Genomic DNA, 25,014 nt, shown 5'->3' with positions numbered 1-25,014 from the left:
CCCCCTGTACCGCCCTGCACCGCCCACAAAGTGGGTCCGGAGCCCGGCCCATCTTGAAGAGTCTCTCCGGAGTGTAGTGCACCCGAAGTAAAATGTATAGCTGGGATACCTTTTGTGATACGTTTAGTGAGCAGGTATTCACCGCCTGTAGAGCCTCCTCCCACATTTCCCCCCACCTCCCCCAGCAATCTGCTTAAGGCCGTTCCCCTGCACCCCAGGGGTACCCTAACTGGCGGATGTCTATCCTCTCTCGGATCCATACAGGCATTGAAGTCCCCCATAACCATTACAGGGACATCCGGCTTATTCCCCAAATATGTCAGCAGTAGCTGCAGCACCTCCCTCGAAAAAGGGGAGGGATATATACAAATGCTAGAACCATAGACACCGTATACAGTTTGCAGTATAAAAACACATATCTCCCCAGCGTGTCAACTAGCGTATCAATTTCCTGGTAGGCCAAGGCACTATGTATCAGCACACTCACCCCCCTTGAATAGGAGGTGTGGGTAGAATGATAGGCCTTGCCCACCCAGGGAAATCCTAGGCACCCCACTGTGTCTTTAGTGAGGTGGGTTTCCTGCAAACCCACAATAGCAGGGAGAAATTTTTTCAAGCCAGCCCGTATCATGGTTCGTTTCAGGGGGTCATGTACACCTCTCACATTCCAAGATACTATCGGGGTGGTGGCCATGGTTGGGGTAAACAATAGTTACCGACTGAGGCCGGAGGCCTCAGGGTCAGGTCCAATGAGTTGGGCCCCAGCCGGGGCCAGTCCAGTTCCAGTAAGTAGCTGTGCATCAGGAAGTGTAGTCTCGTGAGCAAAATATCAAAAACTGTTAGTAAAAAGTAACTTAACATACGTGTCCACCCCTCAGCCCCGTCCGGGGCCGAGGTCGATCTCCTCCACCCTCTCCCGCTACGCGGGCACAGCAATCGCCATGTGCCAACAGGGCACCCAAAAACAAAGGTGGACTCCCCCAGCCGGGGGTCGGTGGTTGCATCGAGTCGCACTCGCGTGCGGGCCCCCCCCTGTAGCATAGATTCCAGAGGGGGTGCAATTCAGCTTCCGAAGCTCCATAGTAGTGCTAACATAGCAAGAAGAAAAAAACAGAAACAGTCCCGGCTTGCAGGTAACTCTTCAACTGGTCTGCGCCAAGCACGATATTCAAGTACAAGTACAGGCAATACCTCAGTCGCCTCGGTCCTCCTCTCTGCGCCTCCTCAGGTCTTGCTCATTGTGATCCAGCCACTGTGCGGCCTCTGCCGCCGATTCAAAGAATGTAGCCTGGCCCCTCACCGTGACTCGCAGCTTGGCCGGAAACAGCATAGCATAGTTAACTTGGATCCTTTGTAGGCGTTTTTTAACTTCCATAAACTTGGCTCTCTTTCGCTTCACCTCTGCTGAGAAGTCTGGGTAAAACGATACTCTGGCTCCATTGTAATGCACCGTTCCCCTTTCCCTAGCCAGCCTCAGGATGGTTTCCCTGTCCCGGTAGTTCAGAAGTCTGGCAAGCATGGATCTGGGGGGGCTGCCGGGGGGAAGGGGTCTGGGAGGCGTGCGGTGCGCCCGTTCTACAGCAAACAGCGTGGAGAATGCTTCTCTGCCAAACACCTCCTGGAGCCAGGTCTCAATAAATGCAGTGGGGTCCCTTCCTTCCACCTTCTCCGGGAGACCCACCACACGGACATTGTTCCGTCTCAAGCGGTTCTCAATATCATCTGTTTTCGCGTTGGCCTGTGCGGATTGCTGTAGTGCAGTCCTGGTGTCTCTGGTAAGGGGTGGCAGCGCATCCTCTATCTCACTGATGCGGCCCTCGACTGCCGTGGTCCTTTCCCTAATCTTCTGGAGATCACGGCGCATAAGGGACACCGTCTCCGTGAGCTCTCCAAACTGCACCTTCAGGCCATCTACTGAGGCAGTGACCGAGGTCGTGCACTTCTGCACCGCCCGTAGGATTTCACCAAGTGTGGGCTGTGGGGCATCCTCCTGCAATTCCCCAAATATGTCCTGTATAGTGTCTGAGGAGCTCTCCAGCGGCAGCGTGTCATCCATGGCAGAATCGCCATTTTGGCCCTGCACCCTCTGCGCCCATGTTAACTGCGAGGGAGCCGGGGAGCTGGCGGAGCCGTGCAGCCTCTGGGTGTAATATAGCATATCTTTGGGGGGTTCTTTCCCCTGTTGTTTAGCCGCCTTAGCCACCTTACCGCCAGCCTCCGAAGTTTTCTCCGGTCCGCGCGCTGCCTTCTGCTGCTGAGAGACCCCGGCGCCATCTTGGATGTCCATGGCCGCCGAGGCCGTGGCCCCTTTCTCCGGTTTACGGGTCATTCGGATCCCCACCGACCGTTGGTTCGCTTACCGCTGCAGCCTGTGGCGCGTACTGGATCAGATAAACCGGTCGTCTACGTCGGTGATAGCCGGGAACAGGATCGCTGTAGGATCGTTAGCGGGAGCTCCGTGAACTGCGACTGTTCACATGCCCGTCCAGGCCACGCCCCCGCGTGGAAGCATTTTAAAGGCGGGCCGCCCACGTCGCCGCGTCATTGTCGCGGCGACACCGCGGACACGCCCCGCGTATTGTTTACGCGCGGACCTCTGTTCGATGGTGTGTATAGCCATCGAACAGAAGTCCCCGGGCAGTCCCCGGCCAGACATGTCCGATGGAAACGGTCTGCAGACCGTTTTCATCGGACATGTCCTGCCGTGAGTACAAGGCCTTAGGTTCCACAGTGAGTATAACAAGCATGCTTTACTGCATATACAGACTCATTTTACTGTTGAGGGTTTAATAACACTTTAGGGCTGTACAAGGTGGCTAATAAACTCAGAAATCTACCATGAGTGATCCTGTACCTTTGAGAAAGAAGCTGTTTATGTAACTTGCCATGTATAAGTTTTAAAATCGCAATCAGACTACCGCTAATTAATAGCTGCATGGGAAAACACAGGAGGTGCATGTTTAAGGGGTTAACCATTTCTGTCAGTAAATGGGAAAATGTCTTTAACCACCTCTCTATAGCAGAATGACAGTGAGGCGGTGGTTCAGTTATCCTGACTAATATGACGTCATTCAGGATAACAAGCCAGCATAGCAATCAGTGGTGTGGTGTGTCGCTCTGATGCACCTCATCTGCAATCGTGGTAAGGAGGCTCTTTACCACGTGCTCAGCTATGACCAATCACAGGAACCAGGAAGTGCGAGCAGTCTGCTTTTCCTCAGTTCGCGCTGAGGGGGAGAGACGGTCTGCCGCTCTCCTGTCAGATGGGGGTTGTTCGCTTATAATCAGCACATTGATTATCAGCGCAGCCCCCATCGGAGTGGCTTAGAGTTGGTGACCCACTAAATTCACCAGAAGCCTCTCATGGGCAAACAATTGCAGCCTCACTGTGCCCCATTAAATGCAGCCACTGTGCCCCATCAAATGCAGCCACAGTGCCCCATCAAATGCAGCCACAGTGCCCCATCAAATGCAGCCAACTGTGCCCCATCAAATGCAGCCAACTGTGCCCCATCAAATGCAGCCAACTGTGCCCCATCAAATGCAGCCAACTGTGCCCCATCAAATGCAGCCAACTGTGCCCCATCAAATGCAGCCAACTGTGTCCCATCAAATGCAGCCAACTGTGTCCCATCAAATGCAGCCAACTGTGTCCCATCAAATGCAGCCAACTGTGTCCCATCAAATGCAGCCTACTGTGTCCCATCAAATGCAGCCAACTGTGTTCCATCAAATGCAGCCAACTGTGTTCCATCAAATGCAGCCAACTGTGCCCCATCTAATGCAGCCCACTGTGCCCCATCTAATGCAGCCCGCTGTGCCCCATCTAATGCAGCCAACTGTGCCCCATCAAATGCAGCCACTGTGCCCCATCAAATGCAGCCATCGGTGCCCCATCAAATGCAGCCATCGGTGCCCCATCAAATGCAGCCATCGGTGCCCCATCAAATGCAGCCATCGGTGCCCCATCAAATGCAGCCAACTGTGTCCCATCAAATGCAGCCAACTGTGTCCCATCAAATGCAGCCAACTGTGTTCCATCAAATGCAGCCACTGTGCCATTAAATGCAGCCCACTGTGCCCCATCTAATGCAGCCCACTGTGCCCCATCTAATGCAGCCCACTGTGCCCCATCTAATGCAGCCCACTGTGCCCCATCTAATGCAGCCCACTGTGCCCCATCTAATGCAGCCAACTTTGCCCCATCTAATGCAGCCACTGTGCCCCATCAAATGCAGCCACTGTGCCCCATCAAATGCAGCCATCTGTGCCCCATCAAATGCAGCCAACTGTGCCCCATCAAATGCAGCCCACTGTGCCCCATCAAATGCAGCCAACTGTGCCCCATCAAATGCAGCCAACTGTGCCCCATCAAATGCAGCCAACTGTGCCCCATCAAATGCAGCCACTGTTGGCTGCATTTGATGGGGCACAGATGCAGCCACCGTGCCATTAAATGCAGCCACTGTGACCCTCAGCACCCCCCCCCCCCCTGTTGTCTGACCGACACTTGCCCCATCTTGGTGGCAGGTCAGGCAGTGGGTGACGCCTGTCCTTTTAGCCAATCACATGATGGGTATCAGACCCGCACTTCCTGATTGGCGGAGAGCCGGTTCATTGTTAGAAAAGCTAACATTAATTTGCTTTTCTAAACCCACCTGGATGGGCTCTGAGTGCTCTGCGCTCCAAGCCCACCCTAATGTGAAGCCTATTAGAGCCTATGGCTCTAATCAGGTGCTTCAAAACCCCCCCCCCTGCAATTTAGGCACCCAGCGTCCTAAAAGGGGATGGACACCTGAATTGGGGGTGGCCATGGATAGATTCATGCAATGCATGAATCTATACATTCTACATAGAGGGGGTGGTGCCCTTAATGGATGGACCGCCCCCTGGTATACACACACATGCACTGTATACATACACAGTGTATATATATATATATATATATATATATATAGTGAGAAGTGCCATGCTTCTGGGAGAAGGATGTGCTGAACTTCTCCAATCTCTGCTACATCTCCCTACTCATCACCTGCCCACCAATACACAGGCACAGCCTCTTCTCCTGTATTACCACATGTGAGCTGCTGGGGCACTACAAGTACCAGCATAGCAGAAGGGGCAGGAGCAGTGTGTTCTATCAGGATGATTTTTGGAAAAAAAGTGCTGGTGTGTGTGTATATATATATAGATATATATTTAGCGATATATACACACACCAGCACTTTTTTTCCAAAAATCATCCTGATAGAACACACTGCTGCTGCCCCTTCTGCCATGCTGGTACTTGTAGTGCCCCAACAGCTCACAGACATAGCATGTGGTAATACAGGAGAGGAGGAGGCTGTGCCTGTGTATTGGTGGGCAGGTGATGAGTAGGGAGATGTAGCAGAGATTGGAGAAGTTCAGCACATCCTTCTCCCAGAAGCATGGCACTTCTCACACACAGAAAAACGATCTAACAGGCAAGAGGAGCCCTGCTGCTACACAGCCTCCCCCCTCCCCTCCCCTCCTCACCAGGATAGGTAAGCACTGATAATACAATTCTTCCAGCTTACCTTTTATGAGGCAGCAATCCACCCCACACTGCAGGCTGTCCCCTCCTCCCTCTCATCTCTCCAGCAGTCGGCATCTCCTGCTCATATGTCAAAAAAGCTGGAGAAGGGGGCGTGTACACTGTGCTCCCATTGGCTGAGAAGGCAGTGGAGAGGCGGGGCAAATCTCGAGATTTGTACATCAAAATGATGTCGGTAGTGGCCATTTCAGTGATAGATGTAAAAGAACACTGATTCCAACAAACTGTCTCTGCTTTTACCAAGGCTGGCAACCCTGATGAGGCCCCCTAGTGGCCATGGGGCCCTCAGCTCGCCTCTTCCTCTCCTCTCTCTTCCCTTCACCGGGCCCCCCTGATCCTCACTCGGCTGCGGGCCCCATAGCGCCCGCGTGGGTCGCTATGGCGGTAGTTCCGCCACTGGCTGCATATCTGTGTAGCCTATCAAGCCCATCAGTACTGCATATCAATGCTGCCTATCGTTGCCGATAAATTTTAAATATTAGTGCCTTTTCATCAGTGCCCTTTAGTGCAGCCTCATCATTCCCTGTCCGTGAAGGAGAAAACATTTTATAACAGAAACAAGGAAAACCGTTCCCCCCCCCCCCCCCCCCCGGTCTTTTTTGTTAAAGGGGTTGTAAAGACAAAAATATTTTCCTCTTAAATTAAAGTCTGACAGTAGCTGATAAAAGTAATGTTTTACATTATAACTAGTTTGATACCTGTTGAAATCAAGCTGTTTTATTTACCTCCGTCACTCCTGATTCATTATTCTCACTGACTTCCTGGTTTGCGGTGCGCATTCATTCTTGCTACAATACGGCCTAATGGGAACTACAGTTGTTTATTTTTGGAGTGCGGCCGTCCCGGTTTTTCTCTACACATTTTTGCATATTATTGCAGTGCCTGCACCCAGGTGTTTGGACTCCACCTTGCAGTTCTCTGGGACATCTGAGCGGTAAACTTTCTTTCTTATCCCATTAGGCTTAGCCTCCATGCCTGTGAGGGATAAGAGAGCATCTTCACGCAGGGCTGTAGTCATAGGGAGGGGGTGAGCACATTCTGCTTTCCACCATGCAAAACGGCTCAGATGCTGGTGGAAAGCAAGAAGAGGAGAGACAGGAAATGCCATTTTCAAACCTGGATTACTGTATTTTGGAGGTCAAAAGGAAAAACGAGGTAAGTGATATTTAAATGCTCTAGCTTACAGCAATCAATTGAACTAATAAAAAACGAAACTTTAGTGTTCCTTTAAGTAAAAAATAACAAACCCAGTGGTGATCAAATACCACCAAAAGAAAGCTCTATTTGTGGGAAGAAAATAATAAAAATTTAGTTTAGGTACATAATTGTATGACTGCGCAGTTGTCATTCAAAATGTGACAGCGCTGAAAATTGTCCCTGACAGGAAGGGGGGAGTGCCCTGTATAGAAGTGGTTACATTTGTTTTGCTCATATTCCGTTTTAGTTTAAAACCTAAAATTTACCATGGATTTTATAACAGTAGAGCTTTAGGTGCTTCATTGTAAAGTAAAATTAGATCTCCAGTTTTCCAAGGTTGCCAACTCCTGAGATGTTCTAGATTTATATATATATATATGTATATATATATATATATATATATATATATATATATATATATATATATTTTTTTTTTTTTTTTTTTTTCTTCAGTTACTTCCTGGTTTTCATGCCTAGGCAAAATATGTCATACATTCCAGAAATCTTGAGTAAGGAAGAGGGGCTTTCTCAGCTAAGCACACTCTCTCCTGCGTACATGCCTAAGCTAAGGGCTTTTGTATTCCAGGAAGTAAATGCTGCATAAATAATCTGCACTTACTCAATATGGCCATGGCCAGAAATGCTAGGAGGTGTTTTTCAAAGTGATTTTTTAACAAAATAAAGCCTGGAGGCATGGATGGATGGGAGAGTTTTCTTTGAATATTAAAAATAAGTGAAATTGCAAATGTAGTTTCACTTTAACCACTTGTCAACCACCCGCCCATCAAGACACGGCGGTAGGAAGACCCTGTTGTTCTGGGCAGACGTCATATGACGTCACGCCTTTAAAAGCCACTAGGGGGTGCGCGCCCGCCGCGTCACTGTGGACCAGATTCGCGTGCCCGTCGGCTGCGATTGCCCAGTAACTGAGCAGGATATTTATTATAGCAAAAAGTAGAAAATATTGTGTTTTTTTTTTAAAAAAAAACTTGTCCCTCTTCTTTTGTTTATAGTGCAAAAAATTAAAACCGCAGAGGTGATCAAATACCATCAAAAGAAAGCTCTATTCATTTGGGTACTGTGCATGACCGCGCAATTGTCATTCAAAGTGTGACAGCGCTGAAAATTGGTCTGGGCAGGAAGGGGGCGAAAGTGCCCTGTAGGCAAGTGGTTAATCTGTTTATTTAAAGTCTATTTAAAAATACAATTTCCACAGGCTGAGAACGCTACTGTGCAATTTTAAGTGCAGAATGAACAGTGTTGTCATCCTGTTGAATGAGGCAAGAGAAATTACAGCTTTATTTTAACTATCTTAAGGGGGGCTCAGAAGAACAAAAACTGCTTTGGCAATGCTAGTGACAGACAGACGGATGGATGGATGGGAGAGTTTGATTTGAATATTAAAAATAAGTGAAATTGCAAGTGTAGTTCCACTTTAACCACTTGTCAACTGCCCTATATGGCACTATTATATTGTGCCATATATATATATATTTTAACCACTTCAATATAGGACACTTCCCCCTTCCTGCCCAAGCCAATTTTCAGCTTTCAGCGCTGTCCCTTTTTCAAAGGACAATTGCGCAGTCATGTAACACTGTTTGTTTATCATTTTGTTCACACAAATAGAGCTTTCTTTTTGTGGTATTTGATGACCACTGGGGTTTTTTTTTTGCTAAACAAAAAAAAAATTTTTTTGAGAAAAAAAGTTTTCCTTTGTTATAACATTTTGTAAATAAATAAGTTTTCTCCTTCACTGATGGGCACTGATATGAGGCTGTACTGATAGGCACCGATGAGATGGCACTGAAAGGCGACACTAATGGGCACTGAAAGAATGTACTGATGGGTACTTATGAATGGCACTGATAGCCGGCACTGGTGAACACTGATGGCTCTGAAAGGCATCACTGATCAGGAGGCACTGGCAGGCATTACTGAGGGGCACTGATTGGCATAATTTATGGGCACTGATTGGCATACCCTGGTGGTCATTTGTGGGCATCACTAGTGGGTATCCCTGGTGGTCCTGGGGGGGGGGCTGCACTGATAATCAGCGCAGACCCCCCGTCAGGAGAGCAACTGATAAGCTCTCCTCTACTCATGTCTGTCAGACATGATGGTGGAAAAGCTGATACATGGCTTTTCCTGTTTACACTGTAGTCAGCTGTGATTGAACACAGCTGATTACATGGTAAAGAGCCTCTGACGGGGTTGCAGTGTGTCAGACTGACACACCACTGATCGCCACACTGCGTGCCCCTGAGGTTGCGCGCTGGCTTGTTATTCTGCTGTACGTCATATGATGCCCAGTCAGGATTTTTTACCAAAAATATGTAGAAGAATACATATCGGACTAAACTGAGGAAATGTTTAGGGTTATAATATATAGGTGTTGCCATGGATGTTTTGCATGTGTAAATAAAGAGATCGGGGTGTTCCGTCAAAATAGCCAATTCATCAAGAACTCTGATTACGTCACTTCCGGTTATAGTAAACCATCAGTAATTGGGGATTTTGATGACTTGCTGTTTTGACACAACACCGGCAATCGTATACACTCCTTTACAGGGTATTATGAGCGGATATTGTTAGTCCGCTCCAGTACTAACCATCAAAATGGCCACCACCGTGGCTGCGACAACTTTTTCCTTGTTACCCACTGTTGTGTCCGAAACAGCAAAGTCTTTGTATATCGGAGTGTACACACTTGCCGGTATTGTGTCGAAATGGCAAGTCAGCGAAATCTCCAATTACTGATGGTTTACAGTAACCGGAAGTGACATAATTGGATATCTTGATGAATTGCCTATTTTGACAGAACATGGGCAATGCATATGATTAACAAACAATGTGAGCCAGTAAATCATTGTTTTGTTGAGTTTGGGAAACATAATGCCTGGTACATACTGTAAACTGAGTAGCTTGCGAGGAACTCGCTGTACTTAAAGGGGTTGTAAAGGTTAGTTTTTCAAAATAGATTTCTTTAAGCTAGTGCAGTGTGGGTTCACTTACCTTTTCTTTTGATTTCCCTTCTAAATGTTTTTTTTTTCTTTGTCTGAGAAAATTGAGTACTGTCCGTGATACTTTTTTTATTTGCACTAACATATCATTTTTCATGGACGAGCTTTCGGGGTGTGTCCTTTTCTTCAAGGTTCAAGCAGTACTGATTCACAAAAGTTTTAGCAGAAGGTGAAATGTTAAAACAAAACAAAACAAAAACTCTGAGGGGAAAGAAAAGCAAACTAATCAATGTGTATGGTAATAAAGCTATCAGCAAGTGAGATAAGACAGAGGGAAAGCTATAGACTGTGTGTGGGGGGGGGGGGTGATAGTCACAGAGGGTGTAATAAAACTGTAGTATAATGGGTAAGGAAACCAATCTCTAAATTTAGGCCATTGTTTTTTGTGTCAAAAAGAAGTATCATTCTTAGTTTAAACGTTTTTCTTTCCTGGACAGTTCTGAAATTCCCTTTAAGAACTAAAACATTGAAGTCTTCTATAGTGTGGTCCAGTTGTGAGAAATGATGTCCCACAGGTGTGCAGAAACTGTCTTCCTTATGTTCCTTGATGGTACAGCTGTATGATCCCGTGATATTGAAGGTACCATTTGTGTGAGTGTGACACTTTTGGATAGATCTGGTTGCACAGTTTGCAGCATTTTTTATTGCAGGGTTTGCTCCCATTATTTGTGACTTCATAATCAGTCAAGTTTCCTGCTGATTAGTTTGACTGAGGTTGGGTGGTTGTCTGAAAGCCATTAATGGGGGTTGTTGGAATATTTTTTTCAGAATTTCATCCTCTGTTATAATGGGTTGTAAATCTTTGATTTTCTTTTTGATTCTTTCTAGTGTTGGGTTGTATGTGGTGACTAGAGGTACTCGGTTATTTGTTTTTTTTCTCTGTGTATTGGAGGAGGTTTTTTTTTTCAGGTTTTCAAGGCTGTGTTTATACTGTTGTTGATGGTGTTGTCTTTGTAATCTTTCTTATGGAAGGAGCCTGCCAGTGTTCTGAGATGTTTAGCTCTGTCTTCTGGGTCTGAACATATTCAGTGGTATCTGATAACCTGGCTGTGTATGATGGCTCGTTTAGTGTTGGGGGTTAAAACTGGAATTATGGAGATAGCTGCATCGGTCAGTCTGTTTTCTATATATCGAAGTGTGAACAGTGTTGCCAACCTACCAGATTGAAATTTACTGACACAACATCCAATAATTAACTGGCACAGCCAAGTTTTTACTGGCATTTCCAAAAGTTATGAAATTACAGTTTTTAGTGCAAATTAGAGTACTTAGACTACAAACATACAATGTGCAATTAGCAATATGTTTTAAGGTAGATAATAAGGCTAAATGTTCGATATAGTAAGTAGCTCAGGGACAGGACTCAGGGACAGGGGGACAAGAAATTAGAATGGGCACGCACACACATAAAATTGATTCTCACAGTGACACTGACAGCAGTGTACAGCAGCACAGATGATGATGAGACCTCACTAACATGACATGTCCTCTCCTGAGTTACAGTGACAGTCTCTCTCTAAGCCAAGCAGTTACTCCAGTCTAAACAGCACTGACGGTCCCGTTCCCAGCCTGCCTTGCTCCCATACCGCAGACCCGCACATGAGGCTCTGGCCACTCTGCTTGGCTCCATTGCACCATTACATCACACAAGATGCTCAGGCCACCCGATCACACTGTAGCAAGCATTTCGATGGTCTCAGCCAGCTCCGGACCAAGCCGAGCATCACAGCCATATTTTTTACTGGCAACCTTTTACTTTTACTGGCAGGAGAAAATTGCCTGTTTTTTACTGGCTGTCAGTAAAAATACTGACGGTTGGCTGCACTGAGTGTGCAGCTCATCATCCCTAATGTATACTGTAGTGTCTAGGAAATTTACGTGTGTCCGAATAATCAATTTTTAGTTTGATAGATGGGTGAAAAGTGTTGATCAATGAGAAGAATTATTTTAGATTTTCTTCACCTTCAGTACATATCATGAAGATATCATCAATAAAGCGGTAATATCTGTATGGCTTTTGTTGTATGCTGTTCAGGAAATTGTCCTCCAGGTCAGCCATAAATAAATTTGCATATTGGGGTGCCATTTTACTTCCCATAGCAGTACCCATACATTGGGGATAGATGTAATGGTTGAAAGTAAAGTACTTATGTGTAAGAATTAGATGAGCTGTGTAACATCCTCAGCAGTGTATTTGTGGTTTGGTGAGGATGATAAGAATCTGTGACATGCTGCCAACCCATCCTTGTGAGGGATGTTACTGTACAGAGATTCTACATCCATAGTGACTAGAAGTGTTTTTGGTGGTAATGGTTGTATATTATTAAACTTATTCAGAAAACCAGTGGTGTCTTGCAGAAAAAAAACTAGTAGTGTTCATGACTAACGGTTTTAACATGTTTTCTACAGCCTGAAGCGGTCAATATAGGTATCCAGTTTGGGGTTGCCTCCTTGTGGAGGTGTGAAGTTGCTGTTCCTTTTCTGTTTGCTATTGTCCTAGGATTCCTTTCATTCCAGTGAAAATATTCTTTGAGCCTTAGTCTCCTGAATTCCTCCATATCTGACCATACCTGTAAATTATCCAATTTGGTGGTTGGGCAGAATGTGAGACCTTTGGAGAGGACTGTTATTTCTGGTGTGGAAAGTTCACAGCGTCTCCCCACAGGGATGTAGTCCCAAGGGAGGGGACGAGCACGCTGACTAACTCCCAGCCAGAATGGCTCGGATGATGGGGGCAAGCCTACTGAGGAACAGGTAGTGAGAAATTCAGACTAAGAAAAAAAAACATTTAGAATGGAAATCGAAGGAAAAGGTAAGTGAACCAACAATGCACTAGCTTAAAGAAACCTATTTAGAAAATTAAAAACTAACCTTTACAACCCCTTTAACTATGTCATGTTAGTACAGTTAGTACAGCGTTTTCCTCACTGTGCCGCTGTGTTCTAAAATTTCTGTTCCCCTCCATCAGAACACACTGGTCAACGCTCACAACCACTGGCTGCAAGCACTATATGGATGCTGATCAGCTGTTGGTTTTCCAGCATGCCCGTATGACAGAAGCCGGACAGGCTGCTGTAGACACTGGCTGAATGTTGGACAGTTTTTGTTGAAACAGCCAATGTTTGGCTCATTTTTACCAGCCTTTAGGATGTACACCTCACCAGTATGTCCTTATTCTGTAAAGTGGTTTTACTTATACTGTTTATAAAGAAAAAATGACTCATGGGCTAGTCATGGACTTTATCGGCATGATAGGTTGGTAAAGATAGGAGTCGCCACCAAAAGGTAACTTTATATAAAAAAATATTTATTACAAAAAAGTATATAATTTAAAAGTTTTTTCTCCAAGAAATACACATAATATCTGATTAACACAGCGTTCACAGTGGTTGAAGTAGCTTATTCATAGAAAATTGTATATGGTTATAGTACAATAGCAACCAATGTATATAATATTAAATTGGATAGAAAAGGTAACGTCCTGATACGGACTAACACTTTGAACCATAAATGAATGAATAAAATAGCTTCTGGAAAAAGTCTTCAACAACTGGAGATCTTAACACTTGCGCTGGGTTGATCGGAGTCCCGACATGTTTCGCGCTGTAAATAAGCGCTTCCTCAAAGGACCTAATAAGATCAATGTGCTGTATTGATGGAGACACAAACATGAGTATATAGCATATTGTTTTTAAATAAGAAAGAAATATACAACAAATTATATGGATATACAAAAATCTGGAGTGCTCATATAGCGTGAAGTTCGGTGAAGAAAAGGACGGAAAGGTGTCACCCCCAAAGGCCAATTAATTGTGGAAAAACCACATAAAACAGGAGAGATACCCAGACAAAGTCCCAAAATTCCAATACGAAGGAGACAAGAAGCATAGTAAGAAAGGGGTATATAATATATATATATATATACGGAATAATAACCGCACAAAAAAATATAGTAAGTAGGTATAAAGGTAGTAATCTTAGCGATGGAGTATGCTAACAGCAGGTGCCGGTATTTAGTGTGCCTCCCAGGAGGCTTGGAATAGGAAGTGTGGCCTGGGGTCTATAAATAGCTCCAAGTCCCGCCACCGACCGACAATCACCTCGGCGCTGCCGAGTGATGTCATCCGTGCTGGCCGCAAAGTAACAACAGATGCGCGCGCACCAGGGGAATAAGAGGTGCGCGCGCAGTTCTGGAGTTAGTGAACCATTCGATGGCGAATGATCGCCATCTAGTGGACACATTGAGATACAGCAAAGGTGGAAAGGCTGTATCTCAAGCGGCCACATCGTCTGGAATAAAAGGGAGGGACAGATGAATAGGCATCGAATCCTGGAGGGGTAAGGTGTATAACAGGGGGAAACAGTTTCATCCATTAGTCACCGAAGTCACAGAAACAGAGCACAACCATAAAGGATACAATATCAACAGCAACATTTATGGAGTATGGAAGTGGATAGATCTTCCAAACAAAATATGTTATTTATTTATACAGCAAGGATAACCTCATATAGAGACAGAGCCACAGCAGATAAGCTCAGAAAAGAGACAGCTGAAAAATCCCAAAAAGGAATCTATATTGCATGAAAAACCATTGTATAGATAACAAAATTAGATATGATGGAGTCACATCCAATTATGCAAGTGAAAAACGGTGACAAATAGGAAAATAAAGGTATATTGATTAAATATTAATAGAACAAGGATGAATGAAAATAACCAATTACATTTATATTTTTTACAGAAAAGATTTATAGGATTGTGCTTCGTTAATGCCTGGGGGCTGCAGAGCATTTAAACGTTCAATCCAATAAGCCTCTTTTTGGAGTACCTGTTTGTCCCAGTTGCCTCCACGGCAGTCTTTAGGGACAATGGCCAGCACTATGAAAGAGGCGACTGGTAGAGCTATAGTGTCAGGTATAGGCTCCCTAACTGAGAATGCCAGTCGGTTTATAGACTCCATCCTTATGCCCCATGTACTTGCCCTGCCCTCCTATACCCGGGATACTCTCGATCTTCTCAAACAAATTGAGGATATGGTCGTGCCTCGGGATGCCCTCCTCGTGACATTGGACGTGGAGGCACTATACTCCAGTATCCCTCACGAGTTGGGCATCTCGACAGCACGTACCTTCCTCCGTGAGCAGGATCATCATCATTGGAATTACATTGACTTTGTAACCGATCTCTTACGATTTATTCTGACGCGAAACCATTTTGTTTTTAAAGAGTCCCACTTCCTCCAGGTGCAGGGCGTAGCCATGGGCACCTGTTGTGCCCCTGGCTACGCCAATCTGTACCTGGGGGGGTGGGAACGTGATATTTTTTCGGATGAGGACCTGTCGATGTACACTGGCCATGTTATCAACTGGCTAAGGTACATCGACGATATTTTCATCATTTGGTCGGGTACCAGTTCACAATTACACCAATTCATTGATATCCTTAATGTCAATGAACGTAATTTAAAATTTACGTTCACTGTTTCTTCAGACCAAGTCACCTTCCTTGATCTCACCATTCTAAAGGACAGCAATGGCAGAATTACCTCCTCTCTCTTTAGAAAGGAGACTGCAGGTAACACTTTGTTACATGCCACCAGTGCACATCCAACCAACCTCCTTAAAAGCATACCTTACGCACAGTACCTCCGTTTACGCAGGAACTGCACCATGACAAAAGATTTCTTGTTACAGGCTAACCTACTCAAGCAACGTTTGTTGGTGAGAGGCTATATCAAATCTTTACTACGTAAAGCATTTAATAAGGCTGCACGACAATCTCGTACCAACCTACTATTTAAACAAAAACCCACTATAGGGTCTCAACCAGTGAGATTCGTCACACGGTATTCGAGTCACCACATTGAGGTACGCAACATCCTAACTAAACATTGGTCACTTCTTACCAATGATTCCATCCTTAATAACTACATCGGGCAAAGACCAGATATTACCTTTAAAAGGTCACGTTCATTGAGAGACAGACTGACCTCTAGTCATTATAGAACAAACTCAAATCAACAACGACCCCCGAACGGTATAACGAGATGTGGTAGCTGCAACTTTTGCCCCTGGGTTAGAGAGGGTAGTACTTTCCTGTTACCAAATGGGGAAACCTTTACCCCGAATTTTTATGCTGATTGCAATACTCAAGGAATCATATACCTCATGACATGCACCTGTCATGCATTCTATGTGGGTAAAACCATTAGAAATTTTAAAAACAGAATTAGGGATCATATTTACTATTCCTCCCAGGGTAAGATGGTAACATCAGTCAGTCGTCACCTTGACTTATACCATAAATTTAATACCTCAGTCGCCTCTTTCATAGTGCTGGCCATTGTCCCTAAAGACTGCCGTGGAGGCAACTGGGACAAACAGGTACTCCAAAAAGAGGCTTATTGGATTGAACGTTTAAATGCTCTGCAGCCCCCAGGCATTAACGAAGCACAATCCTATAAATCTTTTCTGTAAAAAATATAAATGTAATTGGTTATTTTCATTCATCCTTATTCTATTAATATTTAATCAATATACCTTTATTTTCCTATTTGTCACCGTTTTTCACTTGCATAATTGGATGTGACTCCATCATATCTAATTTTGTTATCTATACAATGGTTTTTCATGCAATATAGATTCCTTTTTGGGATTTTTCAGCTGTCTCTTTTCTGAGCTTATCTGCTGTGGCTCTGTCTCTATATGAGGTTATCCTTGCTGTATAAATAAATAACATATTTTGTTTGGAAGATCTATCCACTTCCATACTCCATAAATGTTGCTGTTGATATTGTATCCTTTATGGTTGTGCTCTGTTTCTGTGACTTCGGTGACTAATGGATGAAACTGTTTCCCCCTGTTATACACCTTACCCCTCCAGGATTCGATGCCTATTCATCTGTCCCTCCCTTTTATTCCAGACGATGTGGCCGCTTGAGATACAGCCTTTCCACCTTTGCTGTATCTCAATGTGTCCACTAGATGGCGATCATTCGCCATCGAATGGTTCACTAACTCCAGAACTGCGCGCGCACCTCTTATTCCCCTGGTGCGCGCGCATCTGTTGTTACTTTGCGGCCAGCACGGATGACATCACTCGGCAGCGCCGAGGTGATTGTCGGTCGGTGGCGGGACTTGGAGCTATTTATAGACCCCAGGCCACACTTCCTATTCCAAGCCTCCTGGGAGGCACACTAAATACCGGCACCTGCTGTTAGCATACTCCATCGCTAAGATTACTACCTTTATACCTACTTACTATATTTTTTTGTGCGGTTATTATTCCGGGCTTACAAATCCCTCTTTATTATTTACATTCCAGCGACTGGCTTATTTGGGTGGTCTCCTGCCCTGGTTCCCCTGGAGTTTTCTGGGGATTTTACCAGTGCTGTTCAAACACTAGGATTGGTATTGGCTAGATGCAGCTCTACTACCTTCAGACTTTAATCCCCATTTGCAAATTTTCTTTAAACATTTGGTAAGCATCAGGCTTCCTTTTACTACTATCCACATTATGGTTATTCTATTATTTTCCAGCAATATTCTGATCCTATCTATATGTTTTCTCCTTGTTACAGCCCTACCGCCTTTCTATGCTACACTATGATGTTGGGGTTATAACTTTAACTCCTTGCTAGCTCTTGTTGCTCAGCTCTTTATTTAAAGAGCACCATGCCAAGCTATTCATGAGTTAATTTTTTCCCTGTATTTAATTGCTCCTTCATAAAGGTAAGCAGCATTGCTTGAACTTTACCTAATATTACTAACTAGCATACCCCTTTCTTACTATGCTTCTTGTCTCCTTCGTATTGGAATTTTGGGACTTTGTCTGGGTATCTCTCCTGTTTTATGTGGTTTTTCCACAATTAATTGGCCTTTGGGGGTGACACCTTTCCGTCCTTTTCTTCACCGAACTTCACGCTATATGAGCACTCCAGATTTTTGTATATCCATATAATTTGTTGTATATTTCTTTCTTATTTAAAAACAATATGCTATATACTCATGTTTGTGTCTCCATCAATACAGCACATTGATCTTATTAGGTCCTTTGAGGAAGTGCTTATTTACAGCGCGAAACATGTCGGGACTCCGATCAACCCAGCGCAAGTGTTAAGATCTCCAGTTGTTGAAGACTTTTTCCAGAAGCTATTTTATTCATTCATTTATGGTTCAAAGTGTTAGTCCGTATCAGGACGTTACCTTTTCTATCCAATTTAATATTATATACATTGGTTGCTATTGTACTATAACCATATACAATTTTCTATGAATAAGCTACTTCAACCACTGTGAACGCTGTGTTAATCAGATATTATGTGTATTTCTTGGAGAAAAAACTTTTAAATTATATACTTTTTTGTAATAAATATTTTTTTATATAAAGTTACCTTTTGGTGGCGACTCCTATCTTTACCAACCTATCATGCCGATAAAGTTCATGACTAGCCCATGAGTAATTTTTTCTTTATAAATTTCGTCCAGGACGTGGCATATGTAAAATATTATACATCCACATGCGCACTACATGTGAGGATGTATTAATCCTTTTGATTACTTGTACTGTTTATGACCTATTAATAAAATAAGAATATTAATACTTTTTTTTCCATGAAAAATCTATCTGATGAAAAAATATGACAATATCTTTTGCAGAGAGCACTGTACCGGTCATCTCATGTCGATGAAAATGATGTGCAGACTGTTTCTCACAAATGTTTGGTTGTAGAACTTGCACAGTATGAGCAGATGATCAAGACAAAAAAGTACCAAGACAGTGAAGATCTTTACTACCTTGCTGGAACATACGAACCAACCACAGGAATGATCTACAATACTGATGGAGTCCCTATTATCTGTTAAATATACAGGAAAAATACGCAAACTTAAGACTTTTGTTGACAATCATTAGTACACTTATGTTTGAATACAGGGGGTTGACTGCAATCTTCTACAAGTAAATAACACTACGACATATCTTAAGCAGAATTAATGTGCTTGAGATTATTTATATATATATATATATATATATATATATATATATATATATATATATATATATATATAAATATTCTCAATCAATTTAAATATATTAAATTGCAATGTGATATTCATTAGATATGATACATGTCCTAGTTAGATTTCATCAGTATCGCATATATATCTAATGAAAATACATGTAAATACACTCATTGGTGACACTGAAATGTAACTGAAGAATAATGTTCGAGGATTTGTGTTTCCACAAAAAGTATGCCTGTTGAACACAATAAGCACTTAAAAAGGAACAAATTGACTCTAAGTTTGTACTAGAAATTAACAACTAGATGTAGAGAGAGAGCTAAAATCGACCTCTGTATTTTGGAGTCATTGGTTCAGATCATGGTTGTGTGTTTCTGGACCAAATATGGTTGCGACAGTTTATCTTTATTTTAAATTAACTGGGATCATATGTGCACATAAGAAATTTTACACAATAGCACTTTTACTGTACCTAACTACAGTTATTAAAAAAAAAAAATACATTTCATGCTGATATGCTGCCATGTAATGCAATATTGCATTCCAGCTATTTCAAACTTTCAAAGAACTCTTACTGACCTTTTCAGACAATCTTCAAATGAAAAGAAATAGTCTTTTACCTATGTTACATCTTTTACCTACGTTTCTTATTGTTGAACATTTATGTGTGTTCTCTTTTCATAAAATATATTGTAGCTAATAACGGTGTATAGTTATTTTTTTATTTGACATGTATACAGGTTACTTATTAAAGCATATATATATATATATATATATATATATATATATATATATATATATATATATATATATATATATACACTCAGTCACTAAAATAACGTGGGCTAAAGCCTATGCAATTAATATAATTTCAAAATCTCTTTTTTATTTTTATTTATTTTTTTAGTTTGCAGCTTCTAAAAAAAAAAGACTTGCCATAAAAGCCCTTGTTCGTGCGCGTCCTGTATTCCTGTCTACCAGTTAAACCCCTGCAATGTCATCCTGTTCCTTGAGCTTCCTTGGAGACTACCAGTGGCTGCTTCAACATTATACAAGCATTGTCCACTGGCCTCATGACTAGGAAACCCACCTTGAAAAACATGCAGTCATCACTGTCATAAAGTGGCTACAAAAAGGTTAAACAAAAAACACACAGTATATTTAATGTGCATGGGTTATGCTGCCACTTACAGGGAGTGCTTGACATTACATTTTGAAATGAAAATGGATCGGCTACTCGTAGCGGCTATAACCCTCACCTGCTATGTAGCCTGAGTTTAGCTCAGTGTCCTAAGGACATAGGACAGCTCTCTTCATCTCTGCTGTATCAAGATTTCTTGAGTAGATTTGTTTTTTCTTCAATCAAGTAGCTTCTTTTTCTGAAATCCTAGGCATTATCTCTAGTCAGCTGAGGAGTGCAGGTTTCCCCATTTAAAGGAGTTCTCTGACCTAAAAGTTTTAACCCCCGCTGTGCCCGGGCTGTAAAAAAATAGAAAATAAACTGTCACTTACCTGCCTACGATCCCCCGTTGTTCCGATATCGCCGTCCCGTTCTCCGGTCCCGGTCTCTTCCGCTTCCTGTGTGTCGGTGACTCATAGTGCGCTCAGCCTATCAGTGGCCGCGACGGGACATTGCTGCGGCCGCTGATAGGCTGAGCGCACTATGAGTCACCGACACACAGGAAGCGGAAGGGGCCCGGGACCGGAGAACGGGACGGCGATATCGGAACAACGGGGGATCGTAGGCAGGTAAGTGACAGTTTATTTTCTATTTTTTTACAGCCCGGCACAGCGGGGGTTAAAACTTTTAGGTCAGAGAACTCCTTTAACTGACTTTTTTTCTCTGCAACAGTCCTAAATTAGCTTTTTCTTTTTTTTTTTCAATCCAAACTTTTATTGCCATTAACCACTTCAGCCCCGGACCATTTGGCAGCCTAAAGACCAGAGGACTTTTTACAATTTGGCACTGTGCTGCTTTAACTGGTAATTGCGCTGTCATGCAATGTTGTACCCAAACAAAATTTACGTCCTTTTTTTCCCCACAAATAGAGCTCTCTTTTGATGATATTTGATTGCCTCTGCGATTTTTTTTTTTAATATATATAAACGTAAAAAAACATATTTTCTACTTTTTGTTATAGGAAAAATCCAATAAACTCAATTTTAGTCATACATTTAGGCCAAAATGTATTCGGCCACTTTACTAAAAAAAATGTCAATAAGCGTATTTTTATTGGTTTGCGCAAAAGTTATAGCGCCTACAAACTAGGGTACATTTTCTTGAGGTGCTAAAATGGCAGGCAGTACAAAACCCCCCAAATGACCCCATTTTAGAAAGTAGACACCCCACGGAAATTGCTGAGAGGCATGGTTAGCCAATTGAATATACATTTTTCTGTCCCAAGTGACTGAATAATGACCAAATATTTTTTTTACAAACAGTTGTCACTAAATGATATATTGCTCACATATGCCATGTGGAATTGCACCCCTAAATACATTCTGCTGCTTCTCCTGAGTATGGGGATACCACGTGTGGGACTTTTTGTGAGCTTAGCCATATACGGGGCCCCCGAAAACCAATCACCACCTTCAGGATTTCTAAGGGCGTACATTTTTGATTTTACTCCTCACTACCTATCACAGTTTCGAAGGCCATAAAATGCCAAGATAGCACAAACAACCCCCCCCCCCCAAAATGACCCCATTTTGGAAAGTAGACACCCCAAGCTACTTGCTGAGAGGCATGGTGAGTATTTTGCAGCTCTCATTTGTTTTTGAAAATTAAGAAAGAAAATAATTTTTATTTTTTTAAATTTTCAAAACTTTGTGACAAAAAGCAAGATCTGCAAATACTCACCATACCTCTCAGCAAATAGCTTGGGGTTTCTACTTTCCAGAATGGGGTCATTTGGGGGGTTTGTGCCACCTGGGCATTCCATGGCCTCCAAAACTGTGATAGGCAGTGAGGAGTGAAATCAAAAATGTACACCCTTAGAAAGCCTAAAGGTGGTGCTTGGTTTTTGGGCTCTCCCGTATGCGGCTAGGCTCCCAAAAAGTCTCACACGTGGTATCCCCGTACTCAGGAGAAGCAACAGAATGTATTTTGGGGTTTAATTTCACATATACCCATGGCATGTTTGAGCAATATATCATTTAGTGACAACTTTGTGCAAAAAAAATATATTTTCTTTCTCGTACACTACGGGACACAGAGCCTTTGTCTTTACATAATGGGTTAAGGGTCACCAGCGGTGATTGGACACTGGCACAACCAATTGAAGACAGTTCCCCTCCATATAACCCCTCCCATCAGGGAAGCACCTCCGTTTTTTCGCCAGTGTCTAAAAGATGTTGGACGCGTAAGAATGTGCTAAGAATAGATCTGCTAAAGAAGACCCTCTGGGTGGTAGAAGAAGCTATGCTTTGGGATCCATCCAAGACGCTAATAATTACGCTGAAACTGGATGGGATCCGGGCCTCATGGAGAGGCATCACCTGTAATGTCTCTCTTCGGAGGGCTGTGCTCTAGGGTCCAGCACTTTCACTACAGCAGCTAAAAGTCCTGGTTAGTCTTTTACAAGGCCCAGGGGAGAGGTATCCTTTAAATAGGAACCCATATCCCTGAAGGTTGGTACACAAAACCCGCCGAGATGGGTGAAGGTTGCTGCTGTCTGAATTTTTTCAGCAGAAAAACCTGCGGCAATAAAGGTAAGAGAAAAAGGATTCTAAGAACAAGCTTAAAGGGTCACTAAAGGAATTTTTTTTTTTAGCTAAATAGTTTCCTTTACCTTACTGCAATCCTGGTTTCATGTCCTCATTGTTCGTTTTTTGCTTTGAAGTTGCTGTAATCCTTCTCTGATCTCCACACTTCCTGCTTGTCTGTTTCCTTATGAAAAAACTCATGGGAGCTTCTCTCTGTGGTCCCTGATCAAGAAGGTGTGATTACTGTGTGTCTAAAAACCCTCTCAACCAATCAGATTCATTTTAAAAACAAACACTGCCCTGTGTTTGTTTGTTTTTGTTGTGTGTGCCCTGTACTTCACAGAAACATGAAACTAGATTAAAAATGAAAGTGAAACTGCAGGCACATTATATGATTGATTTTAGTTTCAATTGTATTTATTAAAGAATTTTCAAAAGAGTACAAAAATGATGTGTTAAATTCACAAGAATTTGTCGTACCATATGACATTAACTCTGCAGAGACAGTATATAGCGGCCCAAGTGGAAAAAAAAAAACAACAAACAATACAGAGCATAAACTCAGGGCAGGGCCCAGCAATGAACAAGCCTAGCACAATCATATCCATTATCTCTGGGGCCAAACATTATTCTGGATAAGCACTGCCCCCGCAGGGGGCTCTCCCGACCCAAGGGGGCCCCCCCACCCAACTGAGCAAGGGAAGGAAGCACGACCCCCACGCCGAGGAGCCCTCAACCCAGTCGGCTTAAAGGATCACTAAAGGAAAATATTGTGTCTAAAACTTAACAGAACCAATCAGATTCATTTTAAAAACAAAACACTGCCCTGGATTTGTTTGTTTTTGTTCTGTGGGTCTCTTTACTTCACATAAACATGAAACCAGTTTAAAAACGAAAGTTAAACTACAGGCACATTATATGATTGAATTTAATCTATTTTTAATCATTTTTAAAAGGAATCAGTTAACTTTTATGTCTCTATACCCTGTAAACAGTCATTTCAGCAAAACATTTTTTTTCCTTTAGTGATCCTTTAAGCCAAAGACCAACCATTTAAAGTATACTATTTAGACATTAAAATAAGAAGAAGTAAAAGGACAGATGAGAATCAAAGAGAAGTCAAGGAGAAAGTATTAGAATACCAGAGAAAGAAGAAGAAATAAAGAAAAAAGGGGGGGAAAGGGGAGGGGGTCCTGGCCTTGCACCCGTATCGCTGACTAGAGATACGCTAAGGTGTGATCCTGTCGGGGTCATTAGTAAGGTACGAGATCCTTGGGTCCCACACTTTATTAAATAATTCCATCTTGTCTTGTGACAACGCTGACAATCTTTCATTTAGCATCAACCAGGTAAGTTTTCGTTTGAACTGGTCAAATGGGAGGGCTGCAGTCCTCCAGTTTCTGGCTATTGTTATCCTTGCAGAGATAAATGTGAAGGTAATGAGTCGTTTGGTGGATTTTGAGGCTTCCGCAACACTGCCCCCCAGTAAAGCTTGCTTTGCCGTTTTCCGCAGATTGACCTGCGTAAGTGAATAAAGGAAATTATAGATCCTAATCCAGAACCGTTTGACCTTAGGGCATGTCCACCAGATATGATAGGCAGAACCCTTCTGGCCACATCCCCGAAAACACAGGGGGGATGCACCCGATATGAAGGTCGCCAGCCTAGTGGGCACCATATACCATCTGAAAAGGACCTTGTAATTTGCCTCTATTATAGAGGTATTTAGAAGGAATCGAGATGCTATTGTAGCCATTGTATGCCATTTGGCAAGTTCTAGTTCCATCTGCAAGTCCGTTTCCCACTGGGTCATATAGGCCAGTTTTCTCGACTCTCCCATCAGCAGCGCGTATACTGAAGATATGACCTCTCATTTTATCAAACTGTCTACATAACTGTTCCATAGGCGTGAGAGATTGTATGTCACTCCTACGGGCCAAGGTCTGTATACAGTGTGAAATCTGGGTATATCTATAGCTCTCCCTAAGGGGCATACCAAATTTATCTTTCATTACCTGTACTGTTAACATTCCTTTAGAATCGTAAAAGTCAGCTATACGCAACAGACCCTTATTGGTCCACCACTCAAATGCAAGGGGAACAATGCCCGGGGCGAACGTTCTATTCTTCAACAGTGGAGCCAAGGGAGAATGGGGCGATTTTAAATGTTGAGTGCGGGAAACTCTGTCCCATAAGTCCATTGAGAAAGACAGAGAGGGACACAATATTAGAGGCCTCTTTTTTGGTGTGAGCCAAAGTAGGTGTGAGACAGGTCTGGGGCGACAGGAATAGGCTTCCATATTCATCCAGATAGCTGGGGCCTGGTGTGAGTGAAATCTGGCCAGCTGTGCCAATTGTGCAGCATAAAAATATTTCTGCAAGTCAGGTAGACCTAGTCCACCTCTACATTTAGGTGTATATAAAGTATTTTTATTCACCCTGGGTCTTTTGTTCCCCCACATATATCCGAGCAGCGTTTTTTGAAAGGTT

The 25,014-nt window shown here is 43.1% G+C and overlaps 1 protein-coding gene across 5 annotated transcripts in view; it reads left to right on the top strand.

The window, feature by feature from the left end:
- Nucleotides 1-18,815, top strand: part of TNRC18 (trinucleotide repeat containing 18) — a 366,965-nt gene extending 348,150 nt beyond the window's left edge. For all 5 annotated transcript variants that reach the window (XM_040357106.1, XM_040357109.1, XM_040357105.1 and 2 more), the window contains one exon: nucleotides 18,454-18,815. In XM_040357106.1, coding sequence (XP_040213040.1) covers nucleotides 18,454-18,660 — 207 coding nt within the window. In that variant the 3' untranslated portion in view covers nucleotides 18,661-18,815. The remainder of the gene's footprint in view (nucleotides 1-18,453) is intronic.
- The last annotated feature ends 6,199 nt before the right edge of the window (nucleotides 18,816-25,014 follow it).

The sequence above is a fragment of the Rana temporaria genome, chromosome 6 (assembly GCF_905171775.1).
Source record: "Rana temporaria chromosome 6, aRanTem1.1, whole genome shotgun sequence".
Classification (NCBI taxonomy): domain Eukaryota; kingdom Metazoa; phylum Chordata; class Amphibia; order Anura; family Ranidae; genus Rana; species Rana temporaria.
Note: the sequence above shows the minus strand (reverse complement) of the source record. Positions and strands in the feature narration are given on the sequence as shown.